The 27,648-nt window shown below is 38.8% G+C and overlaps 1 protein-coding gene across 1 annotated transcript in view; it reads right to left on the bottom strand.

Annotated features, from left to right (window-relative positions):
* Nucleotides 1-14,275: 14,275 nt before the first annotated feature.
* Nucleotides 14,276-27,648, bottom strand: part of GALNT8 (polypeptide N-acetylgalactosaminyltransferase 8) — a 406,113-nt gene continuing 392,740 nt past the window's right edge. Inside the window, exon 11 of the mRNA XM_044087557.1 lies at nucleotides 14,276-14,565. Within this exon, the coding sequence (XP_043943492.1) occupies nucleotides 14,434-14,565 (132 nt within the window). The 3' untranslated portion in view covers nucleotides 14,276-14,433. The remainder of the gene's footprint in view (nucleotides 14,566-27,648) is intronic.

The following is a 27,648-nucleotide window of genomic DNA, read 5'->3' as shown; positions in this document are numbered from 1 at the left end:
AAATGTTCTGAATTGGGCAGTTTTGTTTCATTGTTTACTGGAAAAATGTTCAAAGCAATAGGAAGGTGTATCAAAGAGCACATGTATGTTTCATATGCAAGGGGCCTATGATTTAAAAGCAGCCCAGAATTAATTTTTATCTGCCACGGATAAAATGTATTTTTCTTTGAATGTGGGTTTTAATGTTGTTTCAATGAATGTGAGTTTCAAGGGCAGAGAAGTTTTAATGCCAAGTTTGTTTAGCAGATGTCTTAGTGTTTGTGCTGTAAAATGCAAAATAAAACTTTCAAATGAAGTTCAAATCATCATAGAAGTAAATCAGTATGCACATTAGTGTTTATGGTAAATGGAGTGAAATAGCAAAGTAATGGATCATTGGAATAGCTGCAGGGGGAGGCTCCATTCGACCATGGTTTTATGAGGGGGAAGGGCGGCAAACTTAGACAGCCCCAGCTGAACTATACCTCCCAACTGTCCAGATTTTCAAAGAATGAATAGATTTTTTGCTTCTTATTTTTGGTTTGTTCCTCAATTTGTGGTTTTCTGGCAAATGATTTAGGAATTAAGTCACTAAATAATGACACACTAGTTTCAGACTTTATAACCTTCAGAAAAATGCATGCTAAAATAAGACCTGTTCTATCAACTGTCCCAGTTTATACAAAAGCAATTTTTAGTACTGTTTATATGTTCCTTCAATATATTTGGCCTTGTCCAGATTTATTGCATTAACAGGTTGAGAGGTACATGCAAATTGCTTTATAGAATTAGGCATAGCCAAACCTCAACTGTCCCTGATTTTGGCTCAAAATGTTGCTCTTCCCCTAATGATCCCTCCACAAAATATCAATTTTGGAAGAAAACATAGAGGGTTTACTTTACTTTTATAAATAACTGTAATGATCAGAGTTATACATTACTTTTATTTCAGAAATGCATGTAGATTCTCTAATTTTGTCAGCTGCTCTAAGTTAACTGTGCTCATATTAAAATGGTGACCATCCTTTGACAGGTTCCCAGCTGTATTGTCTGGCAATTTTATATTTTTGCATCACATTTTTGGTCCGTTTTTCATAAAATTGCAGTTTTCTGGCAAATTGTTAAAGACTGAAGTTAGAAAATAATGCAGACATTTCAGTTTCAGATTTCATACCTTTCAGAAAATTCATACTGATGCAAGACCTACTACTATTCTATTATCTTTCTAAGTTTATAAGAGCAATATTTAAAAAAAATTTCCTTATTTTTGGGCCTTTGCCTCAGTTTTATTTATGAGTTTGTTGCTGTAAGAGGTTGAGAGGTTGTGTGTGTGTGTGTGTGTGTGTGTGTGTGTGTGTGTGTGTGTGTGTGGTAGGTAGCATACCTCTCAACTGTCCACATTTTGCAGAATGTCCAGATTTTTGCCCCATATTTTTTCTGTTCCTCATAAATTTTGTGATTTTCTAGAAAATCATTGAAGGCTGAAATTGCTAAATAATGACAGACATTTGAGCTTCAGACTTCATGTCCTTTAGAAAAATTCATACTAGCACAAATCCTGTTATTCTAGCAACTTTCTAAGTTCACGAGAACATTATTTAATATCTGTCCCTGTTTATTTTAGGCTTTGTCCATATTTCTTGCACTAAGAGGTAGGTAGGGGTGTGTGTGTGAATGAAACATCCTAGTTAGTGGTAGCAGGTGGTTAGTAATTTACTCAAGCTCAAAACCTGTACCTTAGTTACAGAAAACAAAAGCATAAAGTCTCTACCCCAATTACCATGCTGCATTTTTCAAAGAACTGTCATTTCAGGTTAATTTTCAATTCAAGGAACAGAGTTTGAGTGAATTTATATTATATTACTGAAGAGGCATTACAGCGGATGCCTCTTCATCGACACTAAAAGAGCGAACCGTGAATTACGAGAATGGCCGTAGCTTGGCTGGGGAGGGGGGGGTAGCAGTTTGAGAGCTGTCAGTACAAATTTGAAAATCCTAGCTACACCCCTGACTCGGATATCCCTTCCTTATAAGGGAAGGCGGTCTCTAGCCTGTTGTCCAAATGTCTTCTTGAATTCTTCTCATTCTATTTCCTTTCCTTTCTAGTTATTTTCTCCCAATACCTCTGTTCCTTTGCTAGTTTTTTCCAGTAAATTTCAGGCCCTTCTTGCCTCTTCTCTGTACACATAATTATAGTCATCCCTTTTGGCAAAATCTCCTTTCTCCATTCTCTTGTTGGCTTTGTTCTTGGAATACTTCTGCTACCTTACAAATATAATCTGTATGGCTAATTTTATTCTCCTTAAGGATATGCAACCAAAATTCCACACACTCCCTATTTCCTGAATCCCACCCCGGCTTCATCATCATACCTTTTTGCTTTGAATTATAGCTTTTTGCTTATGCTATGTATATGTCTTAACTGTGTAGCTCTAAAACATCCCTTCAAATCAGGTAATTCTAAACCACTTTGTTCTATTGGAAGGATCAACCTATCCCACTTGACCCTTGCCCTCTTCCCCTCCCAAATAAAATCCTTCAACTCTTTATTAATTACGGCCACAGCTTGTCTTCTGGTTGATAAAAAAAATATGTCTGGTCTGTATATAGAACTAAAGGGACTAAAAACATTTTCACTGCTTGATCTTTATATCAATATACATAAACAATAGCTTCCAGTTTCTCAGTTTTTGTATTATCTTTTTAGTCTCTTCCCAGATATCCTTAGCTGCTATGACATAATCTTTTTTAATCCATACTCCTAAATAGTTAATTTTATCATGTTCCCATAAATATCTGTATTGCTGGGCCAATTCATGTGTGAATACATAGTTTACAACAATAGCCTTTATTTTAACTTTATTAATTTTATATCCCCAAAAGACTTGAAAGTATGTCAAGATGTTCCATAACACTGAGATGTGCTTTTCTGGTTTTATGAGCTACAAAATAATATTGTCTGCAAATAAAGCCAACTTTTCTAGATTACTATACCAATTATATCCTTGAATTTCTGAGTCTGTTTTTTTTTTCTTTGCCAGTGGCTCTAAATATAAAGCAAATAAAGGGGAAACAGGATACCCCTACCTGGTTCCTCTGTTCAAGCACAATTTGTCAGAAAGGAACCCTCCCACTTTAATTTTTGAGTCTCATCATTCATATATCCTCCTAATTAACCCTAGTGCTGTATCAGGGAATGCAAATGCTTCTGTTGTCCTTCTCATAAAATCCCAGCGTATTCTGTCAAATGCTTTCTCTGCATCACGACCCACCAACAACAGTGGTATTTTCTTACACTCTGCTTCCCTCTGGTTCATGTCAAATGTTCCCCTTCACAAAACCAAAATGATCCATATCTATTAATTTTGGCAGCACCTTTGCCACTCTTTTTGCTATTAATATACATAAGCACTGAATAACCATGGTTTAAAATTGAAATGGGCCTCTAATATTTTGTTACTTGTATTATTTATTTATTGCACTTTTTTTTACTGGGAAAGTCCGACTAGACTCTCAGACTCATTTTCATCAGAGCCCCAGGGAGAAAAACTTCACATGAAAAAGATAAACATGTTGATTACAGAAATGTAAAGAATGTAATATTACATACAGTTTTAGAGTTTACAAGGTTGCATACAAAATGTTTACAGCAATGTGTGAGTGAGATACATTTTTGACACACATTTTACAGTATTGTGCAACTGAAATACATTTTTAACTCACAAATTAAGATTATGTTAATGGTACAAATTGTCAGCAGTACTCGGTAATAAGAAGGAAAGAGAAGTAGAAAAAAGATATGAATCAGTTTGTGAGATAAGAGGGGAGGAGGTGTAGGACTGTTAGTAGAGCTTAGTGAATGTAGGAGGAGAAGATTAGTTAGAGAGGAAAGGATAAGGGGGGATTAATCTGGACATAAGCATGAACAAAGCCAGGAGGAGGTTAAGTATTGTTTTATTCTACATTTAAAACTCAGCCTACTACTATCTGGTTTTAGTGAGACTGGCAAGGAGTTGCATTTCTTGGTGACAGAAGTAGAGTACAGAGAGTCTCCTGCTGTGTTGTGTGATTTTGAGGTGGTTAGTGGGTTTTTGCTGGATGAGCAGTGACAGCGTGTTGGAGAGAGTTGTTTGAGGAGGTTTGGTAGTGATGTGCTGTGGCTTTGTGTATTACGGTATGGATGGTAAGTACCTGTCAGTATGTTAGCTGATTAGGTCACAGTGGTGTTTATGAAATGGTGTGTTAGCTGTGAGTCTGGCTATTTTGTTATAGCAAGCTTCCATCTTGTTTAATAAGGTGGCTTGCAGCTTGGTTAGAATGGGTGATGTATAAAGGAGAGAGAGAGGAGAAGGTAGGATGTGGCGGAGGCCTTCCTGAAAAGCCTAGTTTATTATGTATTTTTCTGATGGCATTGTTGGTGTGAGAGTCATATATAGTCAGCTATATGAAGCTGGATCTGATGGGTGTTTACCGTCTTTAGGTGTTACAGTCACCACAGCTTTCTTCCAGGATGTTGGTGCTTCCCCCTCCTTTAAATATACTGTTAAACAAAATCTTCCAAATCTTTATCACTTTGTTCCCTCCTTACTTCTAAACTTCGACAGGAATACCATTTATTCCTGGAGACTTTCCTGCAGATTGATTGCACGGCCCCATTTTGAACTCCTCTTTTCCTGTGTATGTGTTACACACCCACACACACACACACACACACACACACACACACACACACACACACACACACACACACACACACACACACACACACACACACACTAGTAAAAACCTTTTGGTAGCCATTATCATGTCTGGACAATTCAGATCTTATATCAGCTCAAAATAGTCATTTGTTTAGTTACAACCATTTACTCCCTCGACAGACCCAATCATGGCATAGTTTCTTATTCAGAACCTTTCTTAAAGTGTCATGGAAAAGCTCTACAAATGGACACTTCCAATCATCCTATGCCGAGTCAAATAACCACCATTCATCCTTACTAAAAATATCCTAGTTTAGTAATTCTGTGATGTCAAGTAACAGTTTTAAAGAAGCTTGAGATGGTTAAAGAAAATTTAATCACAATTGCTGACATACAGCAACTTATTTTCTGTTAATCACGCATTGCAAAATACTGTTCTGTGGCATTTACTGCTCCCATCTAGCAGCATGCATTTGTTTCAAAGTTCCCCTTGTTTCTGCCTTACGAAATCTTGGACATACTTTCCTTACCTTGCTCAGAGCTGGTGAATAAGGAACACATTTAGTAGGTGCTCACTTATATAAAATGGTGCCTCGACTGCTGCAGCTGTAGATTGTCCTGAGCAGTTGTGTACCTACCTGACATATATCAAGCATTTATTAGCTGTAGAAAATGCCAGCACTGCTGCTTAAAACTGCCAGACAGTTATGGTCCTACAATTAACAAGTCTTTTTTTCCCCTCTATTTTCGTTACTCCATTAAAATAAGTGAAGAAAATTAAAGAAAGCTTGTCCATGAGCATGTTGTTGATCTTTATCCTTTTGTAACACATACAGAAGAAACCTCCAGTTTAAAAAAAAATAATACTCTTTCTGTCATCTGAAAACCATTCTATTACAGTGGTATGTATTGAGTATACAAACCAGTCTTTAATTTATTGACATTTAATTCATGAACTCAGTATATAGGCTCTATGTCTCTCCTCCATATGTAACAGTAGAATTCAATTCCTTCTTCATAGCTTTGACCTCATTAATCATCAGTGATATGGTTACTTCATATTAATTGTATAGTAATGCACTGATAGCACCTAGAAGATGTTCATCTCTTTGGTGTTGAGAAAGTAACTCCACTACTCACTTTAAAGGTGGTGGTAAAAAGGCTGTGTTTCCACAATGTGTTGTTTTTGTGATTCTGAAACAGATCAGCTGACCTCATTATTGGCTAATTTGCATGTCTTTGAATTGCTGTTAACTACTGCACATGGTATTCAGCACTTTCCATCAGTAGTTAACATGGGCAGCTGATGTATCGTGCTAGCACAGGCACTGTCCTCACTCATATACCCATAAGTACCACATACCCATATCCATCTGTGTGTATTGTCAGTACATCCCTGGTGTCTGTTTCTATGTTCATCATATTGATCACGGCTGCAGTAGCATTAGCCATATGGGTTATAGCCTGCCAAGGATATAATAGCCAGCCAGCTTTCGAAGCTTCATGGCACCTTCCATGTACCAACATTTCAGGCAGACAGCTAAAATACAAGTTTGGGTGGCAAACCCTTCAGAGCTTTACTGCTGTTGAAGAGTGCGCTCCTCTGAGTCAGTCAACAGTTGGCTTGTGTTGTTCCTTTGCTGGGCTGATAAGTCCCATTTGGAGAAAACCTTCCATTTAATAATTTTGTTTATTATTGTTACTTTTCTCTTCAGGAAAGTCATTTTAAAGCTATGAGCTTGTGTTTTAAGGGACTGTCATAAGACTGTACTATAAATTTACATGGGAGCACTCTCTTTTTTTTCCAGTTGGTTTTGAAATTTAAAGTAACCGAAAACCTTCTTTTTCTGTGGAGAAATTGTGTTTATTTTACTTTTATTAGGCTGGCAAAGTATTTTAAAGTGCTTTTTACTGTGTTTGTATGTGAAAAACTGACTTTTAAAGAGTTTTTATTTTTACTGGCTTTTGCTGATTATTTTCCCATGTAGAGAGGCACCATTTTTGACTTGACCATGGAACAGTCTGTTGGTCACATGGTCAGTCCTTCCAGTTTCAGAAAGAAAAAGTTAACAAACAGCCTTTGCCATCACAGCAGGCCAGCACTTTGCCTCAGCTGTGGGTGGGTAATTCTGCTGGGGCCATTAGTTGTACCTCAGACCACTCATCTTTTACCACTGACCCCTCTGGTGTAGCAGTTACAACCACTAAGGGACTGGGGGTTAGCCAAGTTCTCTGCGGCTGTTTTAGTCTCATAAGTGGGCAAGGGAGAACCACTCTTATTGATCCTAGGGAGGGAACATTGAAGGCTTCCCCGAAGCTGCTGCTGTCATTAATAACACTGTTGGTCCTATTTTTGTTTCTGTAAAAAAGAAAATAAAACTAAACATGTATCTATCCTCAAATTTCCTTAGACAGGAGTTGTCTACTGGGTCTGGCTCAGGCTATTGATCCTTCTTGTAAAATAGTTTCTGGTAAAAGAAAGAGCGATGCCTATTTGCCAGAAGAGATTCAACATTCTGTACTTGGACAAGAGGATGAAGGGACAGATACAGGGTCTTCTCCTCAGGTTTCTGATTCAGATACAGAGGAGAGCTCAGTTTCTGAGCAAATATTTGCCACCTCTCCACAAAACCCACAATGATCCATATGTATCAATTTTGGCAACATGTTTGCCATTCTTTTAGTTGTTATAACCACTTTATAATCAGTTTAAAATTGAAATGGACCTATATGAAGCTGGATGTGATGGGTCTTTACCGTCTTTCAGTATTACAGCCACCAAGCACATTCAGACTCAGATGGGAGCTCAGTTTCTATCTTTTCCTGTAGAAGGTTCTTTCTCTCCAATAGTGTTTCTAGAATGTGCCAGAATGTTCAGTGGGAGAACTCTGAGGTCTCTCAGTCCCTAAGAAAATACTGTGACCTGTTACAGAAAGAATTTCCAGAACCTGCACTCATTCCTCCAGTTCTGTCAACTTTGGAGGATGTGTACGTGTTACTGCCTGCAATTTTCCTGACAGTCAGGCAGCTGCCACTAAAAAGTCAGTTAGGATTTATAAAGTTCCTCAGTCTTAAGTTTTTATATACTCTTCCTAAACTTGATTCAGCAGCTATAGCTTTAGTTAATACTTCTGCTGATAAACAGTTAATTCCATTTCTACTATTTCTAATAAGGAAGAGAAGATTATTGATAAGTATGAGAAAAAAGTGTATGCTTCTGCAATTTTGATTTTCAGAACGTTGACTGTCAGGCTCGTATGTAAAGATTTGTCTTGACTAATTGTGAAGGTATAATGAATGTTTTGTCTGCAGTTTCTTCTTGTGAGAAAACTAATCTGCTTTAAATAATTTAGTTTCTTCTATTGCACAGGTCACTACTCATTATTACAGTGTGTGCATGACTCTGTTGATACTTCTTCAAAGGCTATGGTCACTGGTACGGTTTCAAGGAGGTTTGCATTGCTGCATTCTCAGAACCTCCCAGATGATAAAAATGAGATTTTAAATTCTCCTTTGGGTATAGATTTAGTTTTTGGGCCCTCTGATGTAGAGGTAATAAAAACGTGTGATGTAAGGGGTAAGCTGACACAGGGAATCTCTAAGATTTTCAGCCCTCCTTTTCCAGATTTTCCAAGGGACTCTCTAAGTCCTCATCAAATTTTGGTAAGAAGCAAAATAAACAGACTTAACAAAATGCAGGTAAACATGTTTAAGAAGAAATGGTGGTGGTGGTGGTGGTGATTTCCAAGAAGAGCTATATAACTCCCTAGACCAAGGATAGTAAATAAGGAATGACTATTTAAGAACCTTTGCTGGCCTTCCACAATGGCAGCCCCCATTTTTTTTTTCAGAAAGTCTCACTCTCCATTTTTCTGTTAGGCAACAGATAGCTTCAGAAAAATGGGTTCTGAAAGGTATTCATCAAGGATACAGATGGCAATTGGAGGAAATTCTTCCTTTTCATGGGGTAATTCCTCATCCTCCAGACCGGACTCTCTTGTTTCCACCTGTCCTTCATCGCATGCTGTCCCAGAGGGTAATCGAGCCAGTTTCCCTTTTGCAGGTGGAAAAGGGGGGTTTTACTCAAGGATGTTTTAGTATCAAAGAAAGAAAATGCTTGGAGACCAATTCTGGATCTTTCTAAACCTGTTTGTGATATGCCCACATATAAAATGATGTCACTTCAACCCGTTGCTCTTCTTCCTCATTCAAGTTTTCTGGTAACACTAGATTTAAAATATGCTCATCATCACATTCCTGTTCATCCAGACTTCAGGTCATTCTTAAGGTTTTGTGTGTCTGGATCATATTATCAGTACTCTGCCTTACCCTTTAGGCTATCCACTGCACCAAGAGTGCTCACAAAGTGTCTAGCTTCAGTTATAGCTCATTGCAGGATACAGGATATCCACATTTTTCTATATTTGGATGACTTGCTTATCTTTGCAGTGTCTTTTAGTATCAGTAATCTCTCTCTTGGGTGAAAAACATCGTACGCAAGCTGGGATTCCAAGAGAACATTCAAAAGTCTTTTGTGACTCCTCCTCACAGGATTGTGTTTCTGGGATGTCAGCTAAACACCACAGTCTAAAGAGCTTTTCTTTCACAGCAAAAAGTAGATCTATAACTTGATCTATTTCTAGAGTTTTCCTATCAGACTTCAGTCACTGTGAGGGAATACCTCAGGATTTTGGGTCTCATGGTTTCCATGATTCTAATGATACCCCTGTCAAAACTCCACAAAAGAAAGACACAGTGGTATCTGAAGTCTCTCATTCCAGCACAAACACCCCTTGCCTTTTCAGATCCCATTGCTGGGGTTTGTCAGAAGAGAAATCATTTGGAGACAGCAGATATCTCTAAATCCAGGTCTCCTGTTCTCCCTCCCTGTTCCGAAAGCAGCCAGTCACCACAGGCCCCTCAGACTTTGTTTGGGGAGCAATAGGGTTAAAATTGCAACATGTGTGGGACACCAAGAACAGACATAAGCAGATAAATATAAAAGAGATGCTTGCCCTTTTCAAGGCACTCAACTCCCTAAATCATCTTTGGTTCCCAGGACCTCTTCAAGTTGTTACAGACAATGCCACAGTCATGTAGTACATCAACAAGCAAGGAAGAACCAGGTCATACTCTCCATGTAGACTATTCATGTTAGCTTGGGATATAGCTTCACAGCACAGTCTCACTCTACAGGCATCCTACATTTTGTCAGAGTAAAATTCTAAGGCAGAGAAGCTGAGCAGGACAAGCACAGGCCCTAACTAGATCAAGGGTCTTCCAAGATTTGATCCATCTGTGAGGAGTTCCTCAAGTAGACCTCTTTGCCTCATGTCTGAACAATCAACTGACAATATTCTTCTCCAGGACTGCATGCAAGAAGGCTGGGAAGACCGATACCTTTTCTGTGCCTTTGGACTAATATCCAGGTTACTTCAGAATGTTTAAAAGGTATCCTGCAAGATTATTGTGGTGACTGTTTTCTGGCACAAGCAACAATGGTTTACCCTTCTTTTAGAAATGGCCAGGGGCAATTACCACAAGATTCCTCACAGACTGATCTACTCACATAAGAACAAAGGTGTTTAACACTCCCCTCACCAATCAACTTCAGCTGACTGCTTGTATGATAGGGCCTTAATTCCCTTTAGGAACCTGTTTACTGAGGGTGAGCAGCAGGTACTAATGGAAGCAAGAAAGCCTGCTAGTAGAATGTCATATATTAGCAAGTGGAAAAGGTTTTCTGGTTGGTGGAAACAGCATAACAAACACCCATTCAGGGATAGTTATTCTCTGGTTTTATAATATTTGTGTGAGTTGCTATCCTTTGGCCTTTCTTACTTCTCTGTCAAAGTTCATTTATCAGCAATTTCAGCATGTCCTCCCATGGAATCTTCTCTTTTAATACATTTGCATGTCAGTATGTTTTTGAGAGAAGTATTTGCATAAGATACCTCCAAGAAAACTGTTGGCCTCTCATTGGGATCTTAATTTTTGTGGTAGAAAAGCTAACACTTGCTCCATTTGTAACAGCTAACCTGGCTGACTTGAGGTTCTTAACACAGAAACATTTTTACTGATTACTCTGACCTCTACAAGAAGGGTATCTATCTCATTTTCCACAAGGACAGGGTTTCTTTGAGAACTAATCCAACGGTAGTGTTGTTGCCTCACAGCAAGAGGTTCTCCCATTCGATTCTCAGCTGGAGTGCGGGGAGTGCCTATGCATGTCCTCCCCTCGGTTGGGTAGGTGTTTGAAAGACATGCATAAATGGGCTTGCCTTCATTGAAGGTTGAACATTGAGTTGGCACCTCGGCATTTGTGAAAGTCTACTGCCTATCATTAGTGTACCGGAGTTCCGCTGTGGTGACCCCTAACCGGGAAAAGCCGAAAGACAAACAACAACAACAACTCTGACCTCTGCAAGAAGGGTATCCGTCTCATTTTCCACAAGGACAGGGTTTCTTTGAGAACTATTCCTTCTTTTCTGCCTAAAATTGTATCCAGATTTACTTTAAGCCGAACTGTCCATCTCTTTCCTGAACCTAAAAATGAGGGAGAAGGGATAATCCACACCGTGGACGCCCACAGACAACTCGGGTACTATCTTGACAGAACTAAATCTCTTGGCTCTTCTGATCATTTGTTCACTTCTTGTGAAGGTAAGAAGGAGGGACAACCTGTGTAAAAACAGAATATTTCCAAATGGTTGTCTAAGGCTATTATCTTTTGCTATACTCATCACAACAGACTATTCCAGGTAGGGTCAAAGCCCACTCTACCAAGTCTTGGTTTCATCTATGGCTTTTTGGAAAGGGTTGAATTCTTGAAGCAATCTAAAAGCTGCAACCTGGTCCTCTGTACATACTTTTACAATACACTGTAAGGTTGACTCCTCCTGTAGGTCTAGATCAGGCCTTGCAAGGACCATTCCCCAGGGGCTCCTGGACTCTTCTCCTTCTCCCTCCCAAATGTAGTAAGCTGGGGTAATTTACCTGTATAGCTTGGGCTACTGCAGCAGTAATCACTATGAAGAACAGATGCGTAAGTAAACTTACCCTAACTGTAGATGCTTGAATGATCACTGGTGCTGTAATCTCTCCCTCCATACCCCTTGTTTTTTGGTGTGTTTATGCCAGGATGTTATTTAGTTTTGTTCTTTCTAGCAATGTCCTTTGAGAGCTCGACCTCCCTCTCACTGGCAGGAAAGCTCTGAAGGGCTTGGAACCCAAACCTGTCTCTTTAGTCAGCTCATCTCCAGCTGCATTACAATTTGGGCTTGTGGAAAGTGCCCTGAAACTTTGGAAGCTGTCTGGCTGTTATAGTAAAGGCTGCTGCAGCAGTGATCATTCAAACATCTACCGTTATGGTAAGTTTTACTTACACAATTGTATTTTACTGCTGTCATTAATCACTGATAATTACAGTCAGTAATTAATGCCCAGACATTAGATATCTACACTTAATATATTTTAGTAGATCCATGCTAGTGCAAAAGCTGTTATCCTAGTGACTTTCTAAGTTTATAATGGGAATAAGTAAAATCCATCTCTGACTGTGTCTTTGACCCACCACGTTTTGTTTTTGTCTAGATGCTCCCTCCCTCTTGTAACATGTGAACTGTGGCATGAATTGAATAATTCCTGAGATCCTCATTCTTCTTCTTCTTCTTTCGGCTTTTCCCAGTTAGGGGTCGCCACAGCGGATCACCTTGTCCGCACATTGAATGGCAGTGGAGTTTTACGGTGTCGAGTTGCCAGCCCGGCGCCCAACCTTCCACAGAAGGCACACTCACACGCACACCTAGGGCCAATTTAGAGTGTCCAATCCACCTGCAGCATGTCTTTGGGATGTGGGAGGAAACCGGAGCACCCGGAGGAAACCCACGCGACCACAGGGAGGACATGCAGACTCCGCACAGAAGGCACCCCAGCCGAGGATCGAACCGGAGAACCTCTTGCTGTGAGGCGGCAATGCTAACCACTGCACCACCGTGGCCGCCCTCCTGAGATCCTCATTATAAATTTAAAAAAAAAAAAAAAAAAACATCCTCTAGCTTATCAGTTAGTACAGTGGGTTAATGCCAGTGTTTCCTATGGCAAGAGTGCAGGGTTTGAACCCTTCCCCCTCTTTTGTAATGTGTTTGTTTATTTTTCTGGTCATATTGGTTATTCGCATTAAATTTCTGGTATTTAATGGTGGTGCAGAGGACTAATGCCGTCCATAGGAGGTGTAAGGATGTTGGGTTGGAATTCTTTTTGATGCCTTTAAGGCAAGCTATTTCTAGTAGCCCTGGTGTTTAGTCACCCCCCCCCCCATCCCACACTTTCTTTTATTTATGTATTTATTTATTTTTTATAAGTTCCCCTAAGACACATTGTTATAGTGTTCTTCCTGGTGTCAAATATTTCCCAGTCTCCATTATGCTTAAGTGCAGTTAAGCCATGAAATATAAAAATTATCACTGGTGGCTAGAGGTCTCCCCAGGTGTAACAATGTTGCAGAATTGCTCATTTATCTAGAGGGGTGTGCAAGCATAACATCTCCCAACCCCCACGTCTGCCCCAGACACACACATGCACGCGCACACACACACACACACACACACACACACACACACACACACACACACACACACACACACACACACACACACACACACACACACACACACACAATCTCCTTTCCTCCCCGCCCAATCACACTCCGAGACACACACTCACCGATACAACTACACAAATATACCCGTAACCTACTCTTTCTCTAACCTTAACCCACTACTGCCCCCACTCAGGCAGACATGAACTTACATACACTCTCATATTCAGCCCTTCACACATACACACATATGTACACACAACCCCTAACACCATACCTCTCAAGTGTACCTCATTACGAGGAACGTACCTCATTTGGGGTCTTAAAAAGTTCATGTTCCTCGAAGTTCCTCAAAGTTCCAAAGATCCTCTTTATAAGTAAAACCAGCATATTTTAAACATCCTTTGACTTTCCTAGTTGAAGTTGTTAGTAAGCCATTAGTATGTGTTCCACATTTTGCCCATTTGTTCCACATTATGAGGGCTAGTGTTCCTCATTTTGGACATGGAAGATTGAGAGCTATGCCTAACACTACCTAACCACTAAATTTCATAGCATTTACTTCTGCCATGATGGGTGAACATGAGGTTTTGGTTGTGTTTATTACCACAAGCGGCCAGGAGCGGCAGTGCTAATTTACACAGCTGGCTGTTCTGGGGGAGAGCACATGCCTAATTAGCATATGCCTCTTTCCCTGGAATGTCCCATTAGCATCTTGCACACCTGCCATGACAGCCCACTACAGTGATGCTCGTCATCATGCAAAAGCACCATGATAAACCTTTCTCTGAACGTGGAAAGGTTACCGCAATGTGTACACATCACAGTAGCCTTTCTGAATTCATCTACTTTTGATTGAAAAATAGCATGAAAACCATTTGCATAATTTTGATATTGTCCTTCTGTCATCCTGTTGTACCAAAACAAATCTGGTTTGTGATGACCTGAAATAAAATTATTTACATTAGTAACTCAGTTAAAAAAGATCAAACATAACTACATAAATTGATTTTAATAAATTGAAAGTCTTTTAAGTCTTCTTCACAGTCACAACAGGAGAAAGGTTCCATAGTTTGCAAGAAACAGCTTCAGATGGTGAAGGTCAAAACGATGTCTTCTTAATTCCCCTGGTATTACCTCTGAGCAGTATTTCATTTACATTTTTACTGAGTGCTGAATCTTCCATGACTGTCCACTACATGGCCTTACCACTAGTTCATAATCTGATTCTGTCTTTTTACTTACTTCAAAACATCTTTTCGTTGTCCTGTTTATGATGGGACCATCCTGCAAAAGAAAAAAAAATATTTATATTCTTTTAATAATGAAACTTAAGTGTTACTGTTTGAGAAAGGCTGAGTAAATACATGTTTAGCTCTACATTTTTCAGATGGTATTCTGAGGTAGTTGCAAGGCATAAAGTGAAGATTTTAGAATTATATTTACATTTTAAATTCATCTATCTGCTAACTTAACTGATACCCTGATTTTAAGATGTTGAGACTACATGATACTTTGCGTTATTAGACTAGCTGATTATGATAATTGTAAACTTAATAAAACTAAGCAAACCCCTTGAACAGTACAGTTACCTAAGTATCTGTGATGTAATCCACCGTGCCAATTTAACATCATCATGGGCAATATTTTCTTGTTTGTATGTCCTGTTGCATTATGTTTGCCTAGTCATTGAGTACAGCCAGTGCGCACACATGCCCAAAAGACCACCCATATGATAGAAATATAATCCACATAATCAAGGCAAAGCCTCCGTTGACACATTCTGTGCTATCATAACTCACAGCTATCAACAGGAAAGTTGCTGATGAAAAAGGAAAATAGAAGGAGATGAAAATTATATCCGTAACGTAACACCAGTACTGATAATTATTCAAGGATAGGAGCTTCATAATGTCTGGCAGGTACAAGCTTTCAGATAAACAAGTAGTAGTAAGTTAAGTTGAAGAAAAATAAAGTGATCAACAAAGGCTGTAGTAAGATATATAAATATGGCAGCTCTTAGAATGTCATATTAGTAGTAATAATGTCCGCTAAAGACCTGGCTAGACTTCTGCTTCCATTGGCTCTGAAGCCACGCTCCCCATCACAAGTCAGAGAGTGGATACTGTAAGTCTCAGAAGTATGTATGTATGATTGACTGATTTTTTTTCCTTGCTGTAACAGGCATTCCAGAATTTGCTACACCACTATTAAAGTATTTTTACATAGGGTCATTCCTTGATATGTATAAATATATATATATATGTATATATATATATATATATATATATATATATATATATATATATATATAGGTTCATATATTAGTACTAGGCTAACTGCCCTTGAGAGCCATTTTAAGCCTAGCCAATTATCCCTTGTGAGACTCAAACCCTGTACCTTGTGTTTGTAAGGCATACACCTTAACCGTAAGGCCATCCTATATATATATATATATATATATATATATATATATATATATATATATATATATATATATATATATATATATATATATATGTATGTATATATATATATATATGTATATGTATATATATATATATATATATATATATATATATATATATATAAAATGTGTGTGTGCGTGTGCGTTTGTATGTCTGTGTGTGTAGGGGTGCATCTTGCTTAAAAAATGTGTGTGTGTGTGTATATATATATATATATTAAACTCTCAGGTCACTATACCTCTCATTGGGTGAATACTCTGGGTAACAACCTTGAGATAGTATAAGCTTCCCAAAATGTCCCACAGTTCCAAGGATCACCACTGCAATCCTAAGGATGGCTAGTGATAGACTAATCACATTGTGGTATGTCAAGGACATGACTTCAGTTATAAATGACAGAATGCACAGGATATCTAAAACAGATTTACTGTATACTTGGATATGGAGGTTGGAATGTATGTGTGGCAATTTGTGGGGTGTCACTGCAATCCTAAGACTTATAACAGGTATTCCTGAAGCTATGCTTCTGATTGCCAGGTGCATTCTAGTTAGTGATGAAATCCTGTAGTTAAGTAAATAGTAATGTTTTAAAGGTCACTTGAGACAAGAAGTGGTAGAAATGTGAAAAATAGCTATTTGGGCTGATGACAGTCTCACTATTAGGCACAAGTACAGCAAATGTATTTTTTCTACAATATAGGACCTGTGCCAAAGCTTCACAGAGATTATAAATGTGCATACATGGAAAGGAGTCTTAACTAACTTTTCCAAACTTCTCCAAAACCAGAAATGCAAGGGATAATTCTCAGAGAAGAGTGTAAACACATTTAACTCTGAGCCTAGCAACAATAATATTTTTCTACTAGAAGGAAGATTGTGAAGTAATATTTATTGCAGAAAAGAGAATACATTTTATTACAGATGCTGGTCTGGTCATTTACATTATTTCCAGAAGCGCTAGAAATGTCTAGGGATAATGATGTCTTTATTGCAAACATAGATGCACTTGTCCAATTGGTAATATATCAGGTTTATTGCAAAAGTTATTTAAACCATTTCTGTTTTCCCCCAGTCTCCAAACATGCTCCAACACAGAGTGCTCCTGATTATAAGAAAATTTTACAGCTCCAGACACAATTTCTTTCTAAAGAAGAAATTAAAATTAAATTAGATTTAGATCTGCATGTACTCTGGATATGCACTATCTTGAAAGTGGCCAGTAGCATGCACTTAAACCTAACTTAAACAAGGGTCTTCTCACTGGCCAGTCTGGAGTTAAACTGCAGGGTGTGACAATGAAAAACATAACTTCACCAATGATCATTTCCCAGCCAAGGCAAAAGGTTTAGAGATTATTGATGTTCATTTATGAAGCACTGCAATTTAATCAAGCAACATCATGCTTTTGCAGAACTCTACATTATTCTAGTAGTCACTGAAAATAGCCTTAAGATATATAAACGGGCTTGACTGTTGGTAACTCATTTCATACAAGTCATTAAGACAACTGACTTAGACCAAATGGGAAACTGTCTCAAAAAACTTCAAAACTGCATTCAAAAGCAGCAGACATTTGTATAAAGGCTAGTAATAGAGTAATCAGACTTGGATTGTCAAGGACATAACTTCAGTTATAAATGACAGAATTCACAGAATATCTAAAACAGATTTACTATATACTGGGATATAGAGGTTGGAATGTATGCGTGGCAATATGTGGGGTGTCACTGTGGCACTCTTTGAGAGCATGCTTCCTTTCCATGGTTCTACCATAATCTCTAAGGTGTTTATACTAACGGTAATGTTCAAAGGTATTTGTTATGTTTTCTTTTTGCAGTAATTGTGCTCTTGCCATATACAGTTGGCTCTCTTATTGTAAAATATGTAGCTATTATATGCTTATTGCCGTAAATCACTCTGTATTTGTGTTTCCTATATACTGAGAAGCTGACAAGTGCTTTCTTATTCTGAATCATGTGGTCCTGCATTTTTATGATGCGGTTCAGGGATAAAAAGTTTATAGCAGATAGGCATGTTTGTAATTCAGTGTAATAAGACAGGTATAATGAATATTGTCCAGAACAGGATGATCACTCTTAGGAAGAACTGTAGGAGTATGCGAGTCACTGTAATGGAAGCCTACAATTAAGCTTTGTTTGTGTGAGGTGTACATTTACTAGATTTGTTCTGGAATGAAAAATATGGGCGGCCACGGTGGTGCAGCAGTTAGTGTTGCCACCTCAAAGCAAGAGGTGCTCCGGTTCGATCCTCGGCTGGGGTTCCTTCAGTGCAGAGTTTACATGTCCTCCCTGTGTTCATGTGGGTTTCCTCCGGTTTCCTCCCACATCCCAAAAACATGGTGTAGGTGGATTGGATACTCTAAATTGGCCCTAGGCATGTGTGTGTGTGCCTTCTGTGGAAGGTTGAGCACTGGGCTGGCAACTCGACACCATAAAACTCCACTGCCAATCATGAGCGGACAGCTGATCCGCTGTGGCGACCCCTTACAGGGAAAAGCCGAAAGAAGAAGTAGTTCTGGAATGAAAAATGTTCTTTAAAATTTATGGGCTTCATGGCAGTGTGGATAGCTCCATCTGTATGTGGGATGAGGTACTACAGGCATTACCTGCAGGGAAGCTTACTCTCTGCAGTACCAAGTTCCATATACAGCTGGTACAGGCTTTGGGAGTTGTCGGAAGAAAACCTGGGACTATGCACATGCTTGGTATAGTATAGTGTGAGCTGTTTCTCAAACCCCTGGGATGGCTCATACTATTCTGTCTTCAAAAGCAGATTTAATTTCCTGGTGGGCTAGTGACCTCACAAGCCCATTCCTCAACTTGGATGGGGGAGAATGCAAGTATGATGGCCATGTCACCTTAGATGTAGAACTATGACACTGGATCGCCTTATGGCCATAGCTCCATGCAGGTAATGCCAGGTGTGACATACAGGTGGAGCTGCTGCACCAGAAAACATTAACCAGACTCAGCTGTCCTGCCAAGTCCTCAGGTAAGTTTGGGCTATGCTCAGAATAAGTAGTTTGATTCAATAACATAAAATATTATTGAATCTCAGTCCCTACTCTTGGCACCATGGGACTCTGTTCAATTAAATATACTGTTTGCCTTCCTTATGATATTATTAGAAGGTTTCACCAGATAGCATAGAATCAGAAAGTAATTGGATAGCTGCTCAGCATACAGTACATGCAAACACAAATTAATAAATGTAACTAAAGTAAAAATATTTTAGCATCAGAAAGCCCATAATGAGAGCATAATTACAACAAAAATTTAAAAAAATGAAAACTTTGCACCTGATCTTGAAGTTCTGCAGGTTCAGAGCCAAAACCATCCCTTCAAAAAACAAACAAATGAAAAAAAAAAAAGAATCCTTCACAAGACAGGAAATGGTTTGGTTGGGATAGGTATTTTGGGACATTTATGAATTTATGATGAGAATCAGAATAGTAGACTTGAGCAAGCTGTTAATTTTAAACAGAACTGTGAGAAAAATGTACGTACAATGCAATCTGCAGCTGCCTCTGGTGTCTACACAACCACACAACAATATGTAACATATAACAAAATATTAGCAAACAAAAAATCCACAGCAAACTAAACAATCTTAACAGTGCAAAAACATTACTAAGTAGCAGAACCCTCAACATTAAAACCTTATTAAGGAGTCCATAGCTAAAACACAAATACCTTAAAGAAACTAGTATCACAGCTTTACCTACTCCCATACAAAAAATAAAGGCACATCAAAATTATAACTAATTTAAATACCTTCTCAAATTATGAATTCACACTTACAAAAAATATCACTTATAATTCCAATAATTGTCAACTTTCATTGCCTAATAACAAGCACTACTCACATTAAACCAACATTATCCACCACACACACACACAGAAAGGAAAATAGTACGAAAACATAAGTGTAACAGACCAAGTAAATAACTCCACCTCAACCAGCCACCTTACTTACCAGATCAATCTAACTATAAAATGAACACAGACTCTTACATAAACTATGGGATAACTACAAGTACTTAAATACGTCTTCCTTTAACCTTCTGATCCATGCTGACAAAGAACTAAGTCCAGGGCCTCCTGTCCTTAAATGCCCACAACCATCATCCCTGGAATTCAGTTCCATAAGTAAAATATTGCCCACTTAAATGCCAGAAGCACGTTCATTAAACTTCTAATGCATGCTGCTTGTTTTCCTCTTACCGGTGAGACAGTCTGGCCATATTACGAATGTCATTAAAACAAAAAATTGCATATGAAGAGAATCTACCACCACTGTATAATATACACCAAACTGACAGATTGAACAAGAGAGCTGGTGGGAGAGCAGCTATCCTCTCTTAACTTCATAGATATAAGAAAGGATTCTGTAGCTCAGAATGTAATGTGTGTGTGCTATATCTTTATGAAGAATGCGAGGTTGTGCGTACACATATAAATTCCAGACACGTGCAATCCCTAGTGCCATTTTATAAAAGTAGTCAGAGTGAGCATGCATGATCGCAGTTGTTAGTTTGTATATAAGTTACTTAAGTTATAGTCAGTAAGCCTCTATAGTGATGTGTTTGTATAGAATAAAGCTGCTTGAACAGAACCCATGAAGACTTGTTTATTCGTGTACTAACACAAAAGCGACAGATTCTATAACAATACCTGTTTTTAACAAAGTTGAAATCCTATTAGCTATCTTTAAAATTATAATAGTACTTTCTTTTAAAAGCAGAAATAACTGTTTTTAAAACAAGTACCAATAAATCACTAATGTCTACAATCTACATACCTCCCCGTACAAACAACACATATCTCATCACCTTAGAATGTATTACTTGCCTAATTTCCACCCAAAACAAAATATTAAGAGACTTCAACATTGGCTGGATCATAACAAACCCTGCAGAATAACAAATTCTGCAAAACCTTAATATTAACCTCTGTGAACCAGTACTGCTCATAACTACTCCAACTAGAGCAGACAAAGCAACACAAAAAAAGTAAATACTTTAGACTGGCTATTAACAAAATCAGAACAAACAATGCATGTCAACACACAATAAGTGACCACAATCCTATCTATACTACTAGGGAACATTATTAAAATGCCTTGAAAAATGACCTACAACAGGGCTCATAAGTTAAAAAAAAAACTTTTCTAAGGGTAGTTTAAAAGAACTGCTTATTCCAGTATTATGAATGAGGTATGTCATTTAGAACTGATGACCATCAAATCAAGTACTACTAGAATTACATCCATATACAATTATTGGATGAAACTAAACGAACTGTTAAACAAAAATTAGTTGAAGTGTTATTAATTGGAAGTGTATTTGCTTTTTTTATGTAATGGGTGCCTGTTGTAAATATACTGATTGATGAATATTGTTTTTTGTTTATTAACCCTTTTAATGTTATTTCTTTATTAATTTAATGTAACTATCTGTTTACCATTGTAAAATCAATAAAACATTTAAAAAAAGAACTGCTTAGAAATTGTAAAGTGGTACTCAAATTAGACGAAGCAGGTACATACTTAAATGACACCTTTCTTAACATTGCTCAAATGTACAGAATAGGCTAAAATGTAAAGTTGTATTACCAAAACCTGAATGATTAAATCCAAGCAGTCCACAATGCTGAAAATGCATACCAGAAACACATAAGGGTGAAATATAAAAATATAAGTGCTTTTTTGTAAGGGGTAACTCCCCGTATATATTTATCAACTCAGTGGCGGCACAAATGTGAAGAGGGTAGAAATCTCCCAAAACAAAGAAATCACTGCTAACATAGGTTCTGTGTATGATGGCAGTGATATTTCATTGGAAACAGCCATCAGCATTTTGATCCTTGGCATCTTGTGTCTTGAGCAGCTGATGCTTGGGGAAGACTCTGAGACAACTTAATGTGAGGGAAACATTAGTTTGTTTTTGATTTCTTGAATGTTGCATTACTTTATTGCCGTGTTCTATTTTGTGTACTATGATTTGTTTTCTTTACACTGTATTTTACTTGTATTCTCCTTTGAATTGCATATTAAAGCTTGGAAAGAGACCACAGAAAGTCACACAGAATTTTTTTCCCACCATACCACCCTGTTGCTGTTGTGTTCTTAAACACACCTGTCTTTCAAGTTGCCTGCCCCTTATGTTAATCTGACCACATCTCTCCTTCCCTCTCCCCTTTCACTGCTTGTTTTTGTTGATTTTGTGAAATCACTCCCCTTCAACTATTTAAATTTATTGGCCATCCCACTGTATTTTGTAGAGGTGCCCATCCCCTTTCGATCTATCTTGCTCTATTAAAATTAGTGGCTGAAACTTTAGTTACCCCCTTTTACATATCTGACTGTTTAGTGCACACTGCAGTGTTTATAATATTAACCATTTTTTTCATCTTACCTTTAAACATCTATTGCAAGACCACCAGTTATTGGAGAGCCCACATTCTGCCTCTCAGTAGTCATCTTGGGATTAGTGCTTCTGTTTTCTCCTTGTGAGAGAAGGAGTGCAGGAACATTATTTCCTGGAAACTGCTGATCATCAGAAAGCGTAATAACTGCTGCATAGGTGACAGCTTGGAATTTGTGCTTATATTCTGCTCTTGGTGGGAGAAGGAGCAGAGTGCATTGATTCCTGACTGTTTCTGGTTGGACAGTGAGTGTCTGTGTTTTACGTTCCTGATTGGTCTGGTTGCTATTCAAGGCATCTATCAGGAAAAGGCTACAGCTAACCTACAGACCCTTGCATCATCTGGGACAATACTGTGAATCATCAAACAAGCTGTGGTCTACTTCTCATCTTGGGACTGGTGCTAACATTTTGCTTCTGGTGAGAGAAGAAGCAAAGGAGCATTGTCTGCCAGCAGAGTGAAGCTGTGGTCAGTCCAGCATTACTAGTAGCCAAGCAGTAGCCATTCATGCGACTCCCCTCTTTTCATCATTCTTGACAAGCTAATTCTTTGTTTTCAGTAAGTATTGCTTGATTTGTTTCTAACTTCAGAATATCTGCCTAAATACTTCATCCTTAAATTTTCAGGGTCTACATATCAGTTTCCCGTAAAGTGTTTGGCCATGCCCTGTACAGACTCAGACACCTTGAGTGACATTTTTCCTGTAAAAGCATGACTGAAATTTCAGTTGCACACAGGACAACTAGTTTGCAGTGACAAGCACTGCCCCCAGAGTTGCAGACCGAACACTCCTGACATTGCTTTATATTCTCACTCCTGCTATCTAATCAATAAAAAGGGTCTGTTGCCATGGATATGAATTTTCCCACTATCTGAGTTACCAGTTTGGTGGATATGGGCATCCTGAGGCAATGTAGAAATTGCCTCAAGTTTACTGACAACCAGTTAATTCTCAAACAAACTGATATGGTATGTGAGGGATGTATTTATACAGTGTCACTGGAGGCAAAGCTCTCACATAAAAGTACTCCTAACGCCAGTAAGATTGTCAGTAGTACACACGCTGCACCCATCACACACAATTCCAGGTAGACATATAGATCCACATATGCTGAGGCACTCAAATGTAACCTTCCTAAACCACAAAGACAACCTAGACAAAGTACACATAACAAATACCCCCAGCAGCCCCAAATGCACTCTTTCAAAACAAAACCCACAACAACACATAGACCCACATCTCATGATGCTTCTACCTCTAAGCCCACAAGGCAAGCCACCACACAGTCCAACATTCTGGTCATTGAAGACTCCATCATGAGACACACTGATGTCCCTCTCACCAGGCTGAGTAAGGAGAAAGTCACGGTCAGTTGCTTGTCAGGGGCTAGGATCCACTACATTATGCACACACTCAGGCCACTGGACCACAAGTACCAGTATGACTCAGTCACAGTCCATGTGGGAGTAAATGACCTGAGGCATACCTCCCTAGACTATATGAAGAGAGACATCGTAGAACTTTTGGAATATGTGTCTTAAGCTGGTACAAGTATAGTATTGAGCAGCATTTTACCTTCTCCAAGGATGATGCCACAATACGAACAAAAGATGACTGACTAACAATTGGCTTAGTTTCTGGTGTCATTCTAAGGGGTGCAATATTTGTCAGCTTGGAAGGAGATGGTCAACAGACCATGCTGCTTTGCCAGAGATGGTCTGCACCTCTGCCTCTAGGCTTTTGAATATTAGCTAAAACATTGTCTTCCCCCATAGTGTGTTTTTTAGGCAGTGCCAAACTGAAAGTACTTTCGACGTAGCAAATCAAAACTAAGAAAATGTAAAGGTATTACTGCTCAATGCTAGGAGTCTAAATAACAAAACTCCACTTTCTAGAGACTCCCTTCACCTTAGAGAATGCTGATGTCTGTGTGGTCACTGAGACATGGTTTAAAGCTGCTGTGAGCACACCAACAATGCAAGGTTATAATGCCCTTCATACACTTAGACCAACTACTACACAAACAGGGAATAAAGGTGGAGGTGCCTCTATTTACATCAAAAGTAAATACACCTCAAGGCTAGTTAAACAGGACAATGCACTTGAGCTGCTCCATATTGGAATCACCATAGGTAAAATCCAATATCACTTCCTTGCCAGCTGTAGGTCCCTGTCTATGACCCAGGATACCAATACCATGTATTTAAACTTATTAGGAACACTAACCATCCAACCCAATACTATATTCATGAGTGACTTTAATTATGGGAATCTGATATGACACCAAACATACAGGCGCAGGGATTCCTAGGTTTTGTAAACACAAACTCCTTGAAGCAGATAGTCAGTACACTGACCAGGGGGTGCAGCCATACTGGATCTGGTTCTCACTAATATGGGAGAGTGCAGCACACTTCCTACTGTAATATCTTACCTGGTAAGGTCAAACCATAAAATGGTCTCCTCTGAAGTAAAAATAAAATCCGGACCCCCAGCTAAACATGGAATATTCAGGAATTACTCTAAGGCTAACCTCCTGCTATTAAGTGATAACCTGGCAAAATTTCAAGCCCTCATAAACCCTGAGAACACTGCTGCCTATGCAGAGCTGTTCACAGAAACCCTGTACAAGCATGTTAATAGTTGCATAGAAGCAGCTGTACTCACCAGGAAGAAGTACAGAACTAACTCAAAAAACAAGCTACACTGGTGGAATCACAAAATCAGTAGGCTGTATAACAGAAGGAAGAAAAATCATGGCAACAATTAGGAGGTGCAGCACCCAGCAAGATAAAAGCACTCTCATCAAACTAAACAAACATTTTAGAGGACAAATAAAGTCTACCAAAGCCAAGTTTTAGGTGAATTTAGCCTCCCAGGCCAAGGACAACCACAAGGCATTATTTAGCTATGTTCACAACCTCAAAGGCAGCACACAATTGTGTGCAGAGCTCGTTGTAAATGGAGCCACCTATACTGAGCCAGAAGATGTAGAAAACCTACTGGCTAATAAATTCAGCTCCAACTTTACCCTTCTCTCCCCCCCTCAACCTTCCCTCAGGAAATACCCACGATATCACTAGGGAACAGGTCATTAATGCTCTCTCTAAGGCCAAGAACACTGCATCAATGGGCCCAGACAGTATCCCAGGATGCCTTCTAAATAGCATGAAACATGACCTATCAGGGCCTCTGGAATGGCTATTTAACTATGTCCTCCAAACAGGCTTTGTGTCTCATGAATGGAAAACTGTAACAGTCATCCCTTTGCACAAAGGTGGGCCATCTACAGACCCTGCAAAATACAGACCCATAAGTCTCACTAGTCTTATATGTAACGCCATGGAAAGAATTATCATAGAAATGATCAATAGTGATATAGCAAACCTCCAGAAACTGGACCCAACCCAGTTTGGTTTTGTCAAGGGCAGATCATGCCTACTCAACCTGCTAGACTTCTTTGAGACGGTCACCAAAGCATTGGATGAGGTCAGAATGATTCACACTGCCTACCTTGACCTGACCAAGGCATTTGACACAACACCCCATTCGGGCATTGTTGACAAACTCAGGAGGTTAGGTAAAATTCATATGCCACCCAGTGGATAGCCAACTGGCTCACAGACAAGACCCAGGAAGATAGAATTGGGGAGTCCACCTCTACAAAGAGGTCAGTCACAAGTGGAGTCCCTCAGGGATCAGTCCTTGGACCGCTCCTTTTGGTATTTACTTCTCTGAAGTCAAGGCCAATGTCAGTGGTCTGTGGCTGACTAAATTTGCAGATGATTGCTAATTAGGAGCTGTCAGTGAATCCCACACTGACCCAAATGTTCTCCAAGAGGGGCTGATACAGACAAACAACTGGTGTCAGAGCCAAGAAATGCATAATAGTATCCTTAGGGAGGTCATCCACCCCTGGTAAATATCATATTGGCAACACACCTCTTAAAATTGACTCAGTAGTCAGGGACCACACATAGACAGTAATCCAGCGTTTGACCATCACATATCTACAGTAGTGAGGAAATCATTCTATGTTGCGCAACTTATAAACAAAGGTATGTCAACTAAGTCCAAGAAAGTCATTGTTCCACTGCATTCAGCATTCATCAGACCTATCATTGAGTACAGTGCCCACTTTGGTATGTACATAATCAGGTATATCCAACAATTGGAACATCCACAGAGGTTCCTCACTAAAAGAATACAGGGCTTAAGTAAAATGTCGTATGCAGACCATCACAAAGCTGTATTCTGTCTCCTACAGACTTTTGAGGGGAGATCTATGCCTAACATACAGGGTATTGTCAGACCCCACTCTGATGGGCCTTCTGCATATCTGCAAAACAAACAGCACTAGAATTACCCATTCTAAAGACTTAAACCTTGCCTGTGATATAAACAGGACCTACTAGAGAGCCAGGTAAGTATCCCAGAGATTACCCCGTCTCTGGAATAGGCTCCCCATCCATGTGAAGCAGAGTTCCTCCCTAACCCAATTCAAGTGCAACTTGGACAATTGGATGGGAAACAGGAAATTCATCCCTGGTCTGGCACCTATGTCTCTAATGGACACAAGCAACCTGTACGTGGTTCATCTCCCAGGCTCCTGCTTGTAAATGTTTCATCTCCTAAGCCCCTGCTTACACTTATCAAGGGTATCAGAACTTATCAGAGATTTGGGATGCATGATTAGGCTTAACAAGGCCCAATGTGGTCATTAGTCTAGTAAACACCTATGAACATGCAGAGAAAATAAAATATATGCCAGTCCGTTATATGACATTAAACAAACACAAAATATGAGAGATGAAGCATGGGAATATTGAACAAAAATCCTCTCACAGCTTGCAAATATATAACAACCTGAGAAATAAAGAAAAAAATATGTTAAAACTGACAAAACAAACCGCTATAATAATATACAGTTTTGTCACAGAAATAATCCTAAACAGTTTTTGGCCACTATTGGCAATTTTTTTAAAACAGAAAAAAGTCAACAAAATTCGCTGCCAAATTAATTTGACTTCAAAGTACCCTATATTATAAAAGCACACTTTATAAATGCCACCATATCTCTAATAAAAACCTTCCAGTTAAATAACAATAAAGATTCCTTCTCCTTTGACAGTGTACCAACCGATATCATCAGGCCGTTTCTTAAATGATGCAAGCCATCTTGTATAACACTTTCAAATTTCTGTCTGAATGCTTTATATTAGTTTATATATCTATGTTCTAATAAACTGATGAATCAAGAAATCACATGTTCCTTCACAATAGAAACAATCTTACATTGTCCCATTACACAAAGGAAACACTACCCAAGAAATTACCAAGTACAAGACCAATAGCTATGATATCTCCTCTATCAAAAGTATTAGAAAGGTGCATACATAAATAAATACTAACATACCTGACAAAAAAGTACTCTCCTATACACAACATGGGCTCA

This window comes from Protopterus annectens, chromosome 11.part0 (assembly GCF_019279795.1).
Source record: "Protopterus annectens isolate FY-2018-M chromosome 11.part0, PAN1.0, whole genome shotgun sequence".
NCBI classification, from domain to species: domain Eukaryota; kingdom Metazoa; phylum Chordata; order Ceratodontiformes; family Protopteridae; genus Protopterus; species Protopterus annectens.
This window is presented reverse-complemented; position numbering and strand designations above follow the sequence as displayed.